At 43.4% G+C, this 13,684-nt stretch overlaps 1 protein-coding gene across 5 annotated transcripts in view; it reads right to left on the reverse strand.

Annotated features, from left to right (window-relative positions):
• DOCK3 (dedicator of cytokinesis 3) overlaps positions 1-13,684 on the reverse strand; it is a 675,444-nt gene that overhangs the window by 109,325 nt on the left and 552,435 nt on the right. For all 5 annotated transcript variants that reach the window (XM_073010128.1, XM_073010127.1, XM_073010126.1 and 2 more), the window contains exons 23-24: positions 9,128-9,298; positions 2,462-2,654 (exon numbers count right to left, since the gene is read on the reverse strand). In XM_073010128.1, coding sequence (XP_072866229.1) covers positions 2,462-2,654; positions 9,128-9,298 — 364 coding nt within the window. The remainder of the gene's footprint in view (positions 1-2,461; positions 2,655-9,127; positions 9,299-13,684) is intronic.

Here is a 13,684-nt window from a genome sequence, read left to right on the forward strand (position 1 = left end):
CCAGTGCTGGTTGAAGGACATCACTGGTAAAGAACCTTTTGCTTCAGGGAAGATGCTGCAACTCAGGCATTCAATGAAAGTGAGATGCAAACGAAATTTTGGCGGTGTTTGTCACCTAAAATCTAATTACATAGTCCAAGGCCACATAAGCATTAAGAAAATTTTTCTTAAGTGTTTGTGTGAAGCAGCAAGTACACGCAGAGATATTAGAAATAAAGTATGTCAGTGAGAGCAGTCTGCTGTTCCCCTTCCCACATATTTTGAAAGCATTTTTTTTTTTTTTTTTTTTTTGAGACAGAGTCTTGCTCTGTCGCGCAGGCTGGAGTGCAGTGGTGCGATCTCAGTTCACTGCAAGTTCCGCCTCCTGGGTTCACGCCATGCTCCTGCCTCAGCCTCCTGAGTAGCTGGGACTACAGGTGCCCGCCACCACGCCCGGCTAATTTTTTGTATTTTTAGTAGAGACGGGGTTTCACCGTGTTAGCCAGGATGTGTCAATCTCCTGACCTCACGATCCGCCCACCTCGACCTCCCAAAGTACTGGGATTACAGGCGTGAGCCACCACGCCCAGCTGAAAGCATTTTCTTTTAAGCAGTGCACAAAGCTCAAGTGTGTACAGTGGCCTTCAGTGACAGTGTGCCCAAACCATTAATAAAATCTTCAATATAGGAGCTGAAGAGAGAATTGTTTACCAGCATAAACAGTTACTGGTCGAAAAAAGATGACTTTCTTGGTGGCAGCTTTACTACTACTAGCAATACCATACGCTGGCAGAGCTAAGTCAAAGGGAACACCTATTTAGTATTACAAATATGTGTAGCACCGGGCTGAGAAATTTTTGGTCTTATACTTTAAAAGTCAAACCTGGCCGGGTGCCGTGTCTCACGCCTATAATCCCAGAACTTTGGCTGGCTGAGATGGGTGGATCATGAGATCAGGAGTTCGAGACCAGCCTGGCCAACATGGTGAAACCCCATCTCTACTAAAAACACACACACACACACACACAAAAAAAAAAAAAAAAAAAAATTAGCCAGGCATGGTGTTGCATGCCTGTAGTCCCAACTACTCGGGAGGCTGAGGCAGGGGAATCGTTTGAACCTGGGAGGCAGAGGTGGCGATGAGCCAAGATCACGCCACTGGACTCCAGCCTGGGCAACAGAGCGAGACTCCATATCATTTAAAAAAAAAAAAAAAGTCAAACCTAAAAAATTAACCACCAAAATTATAAAAATTCTAATAATTGTTTTGCTGGTGTTTTGGATTTATTTTGGTGCCTCAGAAGTTTATCCTAGCACAATGATATTATATTTAAAGAATTAGGCTCATATTGATCTTAATATATGGCCATTGAGCATTTGGTTGTCCCTGCAAGGCAGAACTTGATCACATATGATGTGGCTTCAGGAACAAAACCAGAAGTTCTTCGTGAAAGACAGACTAGGCTGCTAATATATTAGATTGTCCTGACCCCTTGGGGAGCATAAAGAGCTCCCTGTCTATTCCTCTCTCTAATCCTTGTTGGTTCTCCAAAGACTTTCGGAAAAGGTATTGACCGGTATGGCAAGGAAACAAGAAAGCACAGGGTCCTCAGGGCCCCCTTTCAGGGCCCTTTTTTTTTTTTTTTTTTTTGAGACAGTCTCGCTCTGTTGCCCTGGTTGGAGTACAATGGCATGATCTCAGCTTACCGCCACCTCTGCCTCCTGGGTTCAAGCAATTCTCCTGCTTTAGCCTCCTGAGTAGCTGGGCTTACAGGTGCCCACCACCATGCCTGGCTAATTTTTTGTATTTTTAGTAGAGATAGGGTTTCACCCTGTTTGCCAAGCTAGTCTTGAACTCCTGACCTCAAGTCATCTGTAGGGCCTCTTTTATTTTCTTGGCTTATCCTTGTTTCCTTGAGATAGTCCCTTCTCTCTTCCTCTCCTTCCTTTCCTGAGTGTATGGCAAGCTCTGTTCTTGGAAGCTGTGGGCCTGGAGGCAGGGCCCTCATGAACAAGATTAGTGACCTTTTAAAAAAAAAGAGACCCCAGAGAGCTGCCTTGCCCCTTCTGCTATGTGACAACACAGAGAGAAGACAGCTGTCTATGAACCAGGAAGTAGGCCTCACCAGACACTGAATCTGCTGGTGCTTTGATCTTAGACTTCCTAACCTCCAGAACTGAGAAAGTTTGTTGTTTACACGCCACCCAGTCTATGGTATTCTGTTACAGTAGCCTGAATGGACTCAGACACCACCCCAGTGACATGCCCGTATGTGTGGATTCCTAGGAATAAACTGCGAGTAAGACAGTAGGCCTAGGTCTTGGCTACATTCTCTATTATAGTTTACCAAAATATTCTGCATCTTAAGGGTCACTGGTTTCTTGCATAATGGTTGAGGAAACTGATCCTTTGATTATCACTTGGCTATCACCCCTAGAAGGAAGGAAAGGTGAGTCCGACTCTCATCCAAACTTGATTTACCTGAGAAAGAAAACAGGCGGCTATCCACTGTCCTGGCAATGGACTGCAGCTTGACCACGTCCATTGACTGCCCAATGTGCACAGTGCTGGGCATGCTCCCCAGTGTCCCTCTCACAAACTCTGCCACCTCTTGCACAGTGAACATTTGCAGCAGCTCGTCAAAGATGGTTGGGAAAGAATTGAGGAGTGCAGCCTGCAGAAGCAAATGAAGCTGTGGTTAGCACAGAGTTAGGGTGTGTGTCTATCTTTCACACTCAGACAATGATACAAGGTGGTGAGAGGCTGAGAAGGCACTGTAGCATCTCTGCCTTAGGTGGGCTCCTCCCTGGCCACTGACTACAGCACTCAGGCATGGAGCAGGAAAAACCAAAAAGGAAACCAAAACAAGATAATTTACTGGGATCCAGGAAATCTGAGGTTTTCATAACTTGCATATAGCATTTGCTGGCAAGAGAATGGGGTATAAAGAAAAATCTGGGCCAGGCGCGGTGGCTCACGCCTGTAATCCCAGCACTTTGGGAGGGCGAGACGGGCGGATCACAAGGTCAGGAGATCGAGACCACCCTGGCTAACACGGTGAAACCCCGTCTCTACTAAAAGTACAAAAAACTAGCCGGGAGAGGTGGCGGCCGCCTGTAGTCCCAGCTACTCGGGAGGCTGAGGCAGGAGAATGGCGTAAACCCAGGAGGCGGAGTTTGTAGTGAGCCGAGTTCGTGCCACTGCACTCCAGCCTGGGCGACAGAGCAAAGACTTCGTCTCAAAAAAAAAAAAAAGAAAAATCTGCTCAGTGTGGCTTAAGATCCGCAGCTGTTTTTGTTCATAAAATGTATTTATACTTTTGTTCGTCTCTATGATCAAGTTCTTAACTTTCCAATTTTGGTTCCAAACTCAAGAAAGTATGGCAGAGAGCTGAGTTCCTTCAAGCAGCATCAGCTGAACTCTGTTCACAGCCCTGCAGCCAATGATCCAGTTCTGAGAGCTGTACCATTTCCCCAGAATAGAGATTCTTATTTGCAACCATGAAATATGAAGGCTTCATAAATTATTTTTTTCATAAGTGATGCCTGGTAGTCTCAAGAGTAAATTCAAGAGGATGAGAAATCTGTGTATTTGGTTAGCCATAAACTCTTGAGGACTGTTGACGTGGGCTTAGAGTTCAGCGACCTAGACACCCAAGCAAGGGGAGTGCGAGTGTGCATGTTAGGCTTTTCTTCTAGGATGTAAGCTCTGGTAGACCACAAGGTAGTTTCTTGAGAACAATCTGATAATAGAACAGTTCCAGAACCTTTGGGAGGCAGAGCACTATAGGAGAAAGAGAATGGGTTTTGGAATTAGACATGAGTTCAAATTCGAGCTTTACCACTTACCTGACACATAAACTTTGGCAAGTTAACCTAATTCTCTGTTTCCCCATCTATAAAATGGGGATGATGCTATTACTTATTTCTTGATGCTGGTATGAGGGAAATTTTTACATAAAGTTTCCAGTATAGTGTCTGGAACACAATAGGCCTTTCATATATGCTGGTTCTCATGATTTTCTCTTGTGGAAGTGGAAGCAGCATGAAGACTTTTTTTCACTTCTCAGTCCCCTTATGCCATTAACTCAGGATTTACAAAGAGAAATGGAGTGCCACCTTGAGACAAAAAGGTGAGAATGCACCCTTCCCAAATGGCAGGTTGGGGAGGGAAGGCCGTTTTCCTGACTGCTCCATCAGGCAACAGACACTGGCTTAGAGTGAGTGAAAATTTATGCCATGGAAAACAGGCTTGTGCTGTGGTCTTTATTCAGGCCAGGCCCAACTGGAGCACTTATTTTTTTTTTTTTTATTTTTTTTTTTTGAGACGGAGTCTGGCTCTGTCGCCCAGGCTGGAGTGCAGTGGCGGGATCTCAGCTCACTGCAAGCTCCGCCTCCCGGGTTTACGCCATTCTCCTGCCTCAGCCTCCGGAGTAGCTGGGACTACAGGCGCCGCCACCACGCCCGGCTAGTTTTTTATATTTTTTAGTAGAGACGGGGTTTCACCGTGTTAGCCAGGCTGGTCTCGATCTCCTGACCTCGTGATCCGCCCGTCTCGGCCTCCCAAAGTGCTGGGATTACAGGCTTGAGCCACCGCGCCCAGCCTGGAGCACTTATATGAGTTCTATCTGCAGATTTATAACTCCTGGAATATTGAGGAGATTGTTTTGCAGTAATTAGAACCAGAACAAAACATATTGTTAGCAGCTTAGATATAAAAAACAAAGGAGTGGTGAAGTAGGTGCTTTATAATCAATAACAAACAGTAACTCATTTGCTCTCTTAAATGGTGAAATATCCTGTACTTAGACACCAGGACAGAAGGACTCTCACACCCTGACATCTTCTAGTGGTCATAATCAAAGATACAAAGTCTAAGTGAATAATATGCATACATATGTGTGTGTGTATCTCTCTCTCTATATATATATACATACACACATATACCTACACCTACACACACACACACACACACACACACACACACATATATATGTGAAACTCAGGAAACATGAGCCTTGCACCAAAGAAGAAGGTCAGATTCTCACACAGGTCTTAGCTGAGACCAGATCTAAGCTATTTATCTTGATGTAGTAGGAGTGTGCCACTCAGTACAGGGCATTACTGTGTTACCAAGTTCCCAGAAAGCATATGTGCATTGCTTTGCTAGCTACCTCTAATCTCTCCGTATTCTGGCTGTGGGAGGGGAACGGAAGAGGAACATGAGCAGCTTAAGGTACTTAGAAGGGGAGATCACAGGTGTCTTCCTTACAGAAGCACCTGGAAGCCTTGAGGTACTCCCTTATAGAGTTCCTTATAGACTCCCTTATAGAGTATATTCCCTTATAGAGTCAAGGAAGTCTTAAGGTACTCCCAGTTGATTACCTGTCCTCTGGGCTGAGAAACCTACAGGCAACTGGTATCAAGAGGCAACACAGAGGCAAGTGGAAAACAAAATTTTTAAAAAAATTTTTTGTTTTTTAATTTTAATCTTAAATGAGACAGTTTAAATATATACTTGGGCTAACAATATACTTGGCAGTGACTGAATGACTGAACATGAGAGAGGCTGTCTGATCTTTGCTTACAGGTTTTGGCGTAATATTTAGCTTCAAAAAGTTGAAGAATATAATCCATTACGTAAAAATTCTGACATTCATTTTATAAGGAAAAATACTTCCCTTTTGACTGGGGTAATGAATTCTTGATTTGTTCTAGGGTAAGACTGTGTGGAAAGGTAACAGATTAGCTGGCCAGGCAGTTTTGTTCGTTTTTGAGACAGTGTCTTACTCTGTGGCCAGGCTGGAGTGCAGTGGTGCAATCACAGCTCACTGTAGCCTTAACTTCTTGGGCTCAGGTGATTGGCCAGGTAGTTTTAATATAAGAAACCAAATTTTCTTCCCATACCGATATTTCTAATATTGAATCTAATCTAATCTTTTTTTGAAGTTTCATTTTAATTAATTAATTTATTTATTATACTTTAAGTTCTGGGATGCATGTGCAGAACGTGCAGGTTTGTTACATAGGTATACACGTGCCATGGCGGTGTGCTGCACCCATCAATCCGTCATCTACGTTAGGTATTTCTCCTAATGCTATCCCTCTCCTAGTCCCCCAATCCCCCCAGGTGTGTATGTTCCCCTCCCTGTGTCCATGTGTTCTCCTTGTTCACCTCCCACATATGCCACATATGAGTGACAACATGTGGTGTTTGGTTTTCTGCTCCTGTGTTAGTTGACTGAGAACGATGGTTTCCAGCTTCATCCATGTCCCTGCAAAGGACATAAACTCTTCGTTTTTTATGACTGCATAGTATTCCATGGTGTATATGGGTCACATTTTCTTTACCTAGTCTATGACTGATGGGCATTTGGGTTGGTTCCAAATCTTTGTTATTGTCAACAGTGCTGCAATAAACATATGTGTGTGGCTGGGCGCGGTGGCTCATGCCTGTAATACCAGCACTTTGAGAGGGTGAGGCAGGTGGATCACCTGAGGTCAGGAGTTCAAGACTAGCCTGGCAAACAGGGTGAAACCCCATTTCTAATAAAAATATAAAAAATTAGCTGAACATGGTGGTGTGCGCCTGTAATCCCAGCTACTCAGGAGGTTGAGGCAGGAGAATTGCTTGAACATGGGAGGTGGAGGTTGCAGTGAGCTGAGATCGCTCCATTGCACTCCAGCTTGGGCAACAAGAGTGAAACTCCATCTCAAAAAAAAAAGAAAAAGAAAAAGAAAAAGAAAGAAAAAACATACGTGTGTATGTGTCTTTATAGTAGAATGATTTATAATCCTTTGGGTATATAGCCAGTAATGGGACTGCTGGGTCAAATGGTATTTCTAGCTCTAGATCCTTGAGGAATCACCACACTGTCTTCCACAATGGTTGAACTAATTTACACTCCCACCAACAGTGTAAAAGTGTTCCTATTTCTCCACATCTCTCCAGCATCTGTTGCTTCCTGACTTTTTAATGATCGCCATTCTAACTGGTGTGAGATGGTATCTCATTGTGGTTTTGATTTGCATTTCTCTAATGACCAGTGATGAGTTTTTTTCATGTTTGTTGGCTGCGTAAATGTCTTCTTTTGAGAAGTGTTTGTTCATCTCCTTTGCCCACTTTTTGATGTTTTTTTTTTTTCTTGTAAATTTGTTTAAGTTCTTTGTAGGTTTTGGATGTTAGCCCTTTGTCAGATGGATAGATTGCAAAAATTTTCTCCTATTCTATAGGTTGCCAGCAGAGGCTGCAGAACAGCAAAGATTGTTGCCTATTTCTTCCTCTGGAAGCTTCTTCCCAGAGTGGCACCCACCAGATGCCAGCCACAGCTCTCCTGTATGAGGTGTCTGTCGTCCCCTACTGGGAGGTGTCTCCCAGTTAGGAGGCATGGGGGTCAGGGATCCACTTAAGGAGACAGTCTGTCCCTTAGCGGAGCTCGAGAACTGTGCTGGGAGATCTGCCACTCCCTTCAGAGTCGGCAGGCAAGAACACTTAAGTCTGCTGAAGCTGTGCCCATAGCTGCCCCTTCCCCCAGGTGCTCTGTCCCAGGGAGATGGGAGTTGGATCTGTAAGCCCCTGACTGGGCTTGATGCCTTTCTTTCACAGATGCCCCACCCAGAGAGGAGGAATCTAGAGAGGCAGTCTGGCTACAGTAGCTTGACAGCACTGTGGTGGGCTCTGACCCCTCCAAAGTTCCTGTCAGCCTTTCTTACACTGTGAGGGGAAAACTGCCTTCTCAAGCCTCTGTAATGGTGGATACCCCTTCCCTGACCAAGATTGAGTGTGCCAGGTCGACGTCAGACTGCTGTGCTGGCAGTGAGAATTTCAAGCCAGTGGATCTTAGCTTGCTGGGCTCCGTGGGGGTGGGATTCACTGAGCTAGACCACTTGGCTTCCTGGCTTCAGCCCACTTTCCAGGGGAGTGAACGGTTCTGTCTCGCTGGTGTTCCAGGTTCCACTGGGGTATGGAAAAAACTCCTGCTGCTAGCTCAGTGTCTGCCCAATCAGCCGCCCAGTTTTGTGCTTGAAACCCAGGGCCCTGGTAGTGTAGGCACCTGAGGGAATCTCCTGGTCTGCAGGTTGCAAAGACTGTGGGAAAAGCATAGTATCTGGGCCAGAATGCACTGTTCCTCAAGGCACAGTCTCTCCTGGCTTCCCTTGGTTAGGGGAGGGAGTTCCCTAACCCCTTGAGCTTCCCAGGTGAGGCGACACCCCACCCTGCTTCTGCTTGCCCTTCATGGGTGCACCCACTGTCTAGCCAGTCCCAGTGAGATAAGCCAGGTACCTCAGTTGGAAATGCAGATCATCCGCCTTTTGCGTTGATCTCACTGGGAGCTGTAGTCCAGAGCTGTTCCTATTTGGCCATCTTGCCAGCCCTCTGATCCTAATTTAATCTTAATTCTTAGCCAAATCTTCCTAGTTAATCCTACTGTTTTACAAATTATTTCATTCAACTTCTGGAATGGACAAAAGCTAATCTAAATTTTCTTTTTTCCTTTTTCTTTTTGGAGACAGTCTCACTCTGTTGCCCAGGCTGGAGTGCAGTGGTGTAATCTTGGCTCACGGCAACCTCCGCCTCCTGGGTTCAAGCAATTCTCCTGCCTCAGCCTCCTGAGTAGCCAGGACTACAGGTGCATGCTAATTTTTTGTATTTTTAGTAGATATGGGGTTTCATCATGTTGCCCAGGGTGGTCTTGAACTTCTGAGCTCAAGCAATCCGCCTGCCTTGGCCTCCCAAAGTGCTAGGATTACAGGTGTGAGCCACTGTGCCCAACTTTCGTTAATACAATGCTTAATCAGGAAATAAAATTCCCCATACATTCTGATTATCTCCTATGAATCAGATGTTCATAAAAAACTAAGTAGTATGTAGCTAAATAAATTTGGTCTAAAGACTGTTCACAAGAACAAATTTGTGCTTCATCTCCAACATAAAGCCACTGAGCTGTTTTATATCTGGCAGCTGAGGCACAGCCAGATTTGCTGTAAAAGCAGCATTTTGTTGTATCAGGTATTTCCTTATAAATCACCCCTTACCCAACACACATGATCCTGGCAGGGTTTCTTCATCTCTGAAAACCAGAAGACAAAGAAACCACCCGCTGAGAAAGAGGAACCCAGCAGCAAAGCTTCCCTGCAGTGTGCGAACCTGAGTAAAAAGGAGTGTTTCTGAGTTTCTGCTGTCCAGACTGAGCACAAACCGGATGGACTGGAAAAGTTCTTGGATACTGGATCTGAATTGTTCCTCTTCCATTCCACAAGTGGCTCGTGAGTACAGGATCCGTGACTGTACAATGAACTTGAAAAGGTACTCCAAGGCCTGGAAAGTATGGGAGAAAAAGTGATGGAGAGGTGTTGAAGATGGTCAGGAACTCACATAGCAGAAAACAAAGGGCAAAGTAACAGCAGTTTCTATATCAAAATCAGGTGATGGACAGTTCTAACTATGAAGATAGATAGGCACTTTATTTTTTAAATTTTTTTCTCAAATATCCAAATTGTCACTAAGCAGCAGCTACCTTCTTATTGAAAGAATTATTAAATAATTTCACAACTGTTTTCTGAGGTTCTGGAATTAAGGAGCCATAAACTGTTATAGAAATAGTTGAATTCAAGAACATTCAGAGTTTAAAAAATAAGTTTCTTTGTATTTTTTTTCAGGTCTGGAAATAAAAGGGTCACAAGGCAAGGATGTAAGAAACACTCAAGTTTACTGCAAGAAGGAAGTATCCTAAAGGACTCAGGAGTCCTCAGACTTAGGAGTCTCCTACATCTTTAAGATATAGCTGGGGCCTGACACAGTTCCTCCTTTTTCACCAGGGGTCACAGAAATCTGAGGAAAACTTGTCCCAGGCTGCACAGCAGCCGATAGGCCTGATACATCCAGTATCCACCCTCTTTCCACAAAGACATCTGCCATAAACAGTTCATAAATAGTATAAGATGAAGCTTCTGCAAAAAGTTTGGGAGCAGAATCTGATTCTGAGGAGTTCCTGATGCTTGGCCCATGCTTACAGAGTAATTTCCTTTTAAGAGAACACATTCAAGACCCAATACTATGTTTTCTAATTAAAAAAACAAAAAAAACAAAAAAACACAGATTTCCCAGACACTGAAAAGGAAGAGATAATGGAGAGAAACTTATGCAACGCTGAAACAAACAGAAGTCAGGTACTTGAAACATAAACAGGAAACAATTCCTAAACTCCCTTTCATGATCTATCCAGCTGTTAGACGGTTTGGAAAAGCAGAACTTAATATTTTGTGGCCCATATAAAATTCAGTTGGCACTGGGGAATGCCAGTTTAGAAAATGTGTCATCCAGGGATTGTACCAGATGATTCTGTAGAAGAAATGAGTGTGTGGCCTCGTCTCCATAAATGCTACACCCTCTGTTCTAGTAGCTTTTTAATGTCTAGTCTATAAAGAACTTGAAAAATCTGTCAGTTGTTAAACCCAGACCCTTGCAGGCTGGACTCTGCCACTGCTCCAGTATGTCTATATTGCGGTGACTCTTCGGGCCCATGAAGCAGAAAGTATACGCTTCTGAGCCAGCTTCATTTATTAGGTCATGCCAGTTTGAAGTCACTGAAATAGGACGTATTTTCTATTAAAATAAAGAAAATAAACGTGTGCATTTTCCAAACTAAATGGCTAGGTAGCAGGTTTGACCTTTCCCTTTAGGTACTTTGGTTTTGTATGATTAACATGGCTTGCTGGGCTCAGCAGAGGACAAAAGAGGGACAGGGTCAGGATTGACACTCTGGAATCCTTAGAGGTAGGGATTAGAATCCCTATAGGTAAAAGATAGAATAGATCTTGGAGCAGCCTAAAAAAGCCAGGATTGCTTCCTCAGTTAAGTCACACAGAAAATGAAAAGCACGCTAAGACCTGGAAAGATTCACCAAAAATGTATTATGCATAGAAGAAGAACATGAACTTATTGAGCATCCTACTATCATATGCCCAAGCCCCAGAAGATGCAGGAAGGACTGGTAATTACGTGGAGCACTGGAAATAAAGACAGTAAAATAAACTACTTTTTTTTTTTTTTTGAAAAGTGCAATTTTAGGACACCTGAGAGGTAGGCAAATCTAATTATGTGCTCCATACTACTCTTCTAATTTTAAAAAGCTTTTTTGTTTGTTTGGTTTTAAGTTTGAAACAGCTACCACAAGAGATGTAATGAGTGGCATGAAACATTCGGCAGTTTCAGGGAGGTAGAACTAGACAGCAAAGTGACTTGCACCTTTTGGGCATGAGAGCTTCCTTCCACTATTAGGTTACGCAATATAAGACAACTAGCAGAGGAGCACAAGGCTGATGTCAGAGAAGTCTCCATGCAAACCCGGATGAGGACATGGAAAATAAAGCCACTTCCAGTCATTCGTCAGTACCTGACTTCCCTCTTCCCCACTCCTCTTGAATCTCTTGAATTTTTGGATCAGTACCATCTTAATCAGGACCAGGTGATGCTGGCCACCTCTGACGGATTCAACTGGGGAAGGAGAGTAGGGCAGAGGAGTGGAATAGAAGGTGAGAGGTGGAGCCTGTGGAATTTGTTCAAGCTTTAAAGGTGCTCCAATTACTGTGTAGAGACAATGGAGCACTTAACTGTGGCTCAAGCAGCTGCCCTGTCCATTTTTGCTTAAGTTAATAAACCTGTAAGAAAAGAGATCCTAAAAGTTATTACCATGTGTGTATCACCAAGAAGATCCACCGTGCCCTCTCTTTCCTCCTTGTGGCTACCTGCTAAGGAACTGATACAGCACAGCATGGAAAAGTGTGCTGTTGTTTTGGAATACCTTGTGAAGAGCCACCCTAAAACCCACAACGACACCCCGGCATGCCTCTCACATTGTGAACAAACAATAAAACCAAGTAAGAAATAATGAACTTTTTATTTTCACCTTCTTCAACAGAACTTTTTTTAAGGTCATGATTCTGAAGGTAAAAGGAAGAGATAAGGTTATGGGTGGAAAGATATATTGAATCAAAAGTATTAAGGAAGAAGTTTCCTGGTTCATGGCTTTTGATACTGGAATGAGAAGTATCAGGCCAGGAGCATGCATCCTATGAAGGAGGAGGAAAACAGGATTAGATGGAAACTTACTAATTTGGTGAAGGAGACATGTAAACTGAAATCAGATAAAGAAGAGGAAATGAACTGATAAAACCTTAGTGTTGGATGTATTACAGAACAAGTGTGAAATGGTGAGAACAAATATGAAAACACCTCAGAAAAATACTCCCCGAAAGGGAATTCTTCCTTCTCCCTACCCAAACCTTATCTTTCCCAGAATTCTGTACCTCCATAAATAGCCTTGCCATCAACTCAGCTGATTTAGCAAAGACCCCTTAGAAACAGTCACAGTTCTCCCTTATTATCATCTTCTACATCCAAGCTAGCATTTGAAAGCCCTTGCTTTAGTCACATCAATTGCCTTTTGGTTCCTTAAAAATCCAAGCTCTTTGGGCCCGGTGCAGTGGCTCATCCCTGTAATTCCAGGACTTTGGAAGGTGGAAGTGGGTGGATCACCTGAGGCCAGGAGTGGCTAACTAGAACACACAGTGTAGAGAAGACGTTAAATGACCCGATAGAGCTGAAAACCATAGCACAAGAACTACATAACACATGGACAAGCTTCACTAGCCGATTCGATCAAGAGGAAGAAAGGGGATCAGTGATTGAAGATCAAATGAATGAAATGAAGTGAGAAGTTTAAGAGAAAAAAGAGTAAAAAGAAATGAACAAAGCCTCCAAGAAATATGGGACTATGTGAAAAGACCAAATCTATGTCTGATTGACGTACCTGAAAGTGACAGGGAGAATGGAACCAAGCTGGAAAACACTCTTCAGGATATTATCCAGGAGAACTTCCCCAACCTAACAGGGCAGGCCAACATTCAAATTCAGGAAATACAAAGAACACCACAAAGATACTCCTCAAGAAGAGAAACTCCAAGACACATAATTGTCAGATTCACCAAAGTTGAAATAAAGGAAAAAATGTTAAGGGCAGCCAGAGAGAAAGACTGGGTTACTCACAAACGGAAGCCCATCAGACTGACAGCAGCTCTCTTGGCAGAAACTCTACAAGCCAGAAGAGACTGGGGGCCAATATTTAACATTCTTAAAGAAAAGAATTTTCAACCCAGAATTTCATATCCAGCCAAACTAAGCCTCATAAGTGAAGGACAAATAAAATCCTTTACAGACAAACAAATGCTGAGAGATTCTGTCACCACCAGGCCTGCCTTACAAGAGCTCCTGAAGGAAGCACTAAATGTGGAAAGGAACAACTGGTACCAGCCACTGCAAAAACATGCCAAATTGTAAAGATCATTGATGCTAGGAAGAAACTGCATTAACTAAGCAGCAAAATAACCAGCTAACATCATAATGACAGTATCAAATTCACACATAACAATACTAACTTTAAATGTAAATGGACTAAATGCTCCAATTGTAAGACACAGACTGGCAAATTGAATAAAGAGTCAAGACCCATCAGTGTGCTGTATTCAGGAGACCTATCTCGCATACAGAGACACACATAGGCTCAAAATAAAGGGATGGGGGAAGATCAACCAAGCAAATGGAAAACAAAAAAAAGCAGGGGTTGCAATCCTAGTCTCTGATAAAATAGACTTTAAACCAACAAAGATCAAAAGAGACAAAGAAGGCCATTACACAATGGTAAAG

The sequence above is a fragment of the Chlorocebus sabaeus genome, chromosome 22 (genome assembly GCF_047675955.1).
Source record: "Chlorocebus sabaeus isolate Y175 chromosome 22, mChlSab1.0.hap1, whole genome shotgun sequence".
Classification (NCBI taxonomy): Eukaryota; Metazoa; Chordata; class Mammalia; order Primates; family Cercopithecidae; genus Chlorocebus; species Chlorocebus sabaeus.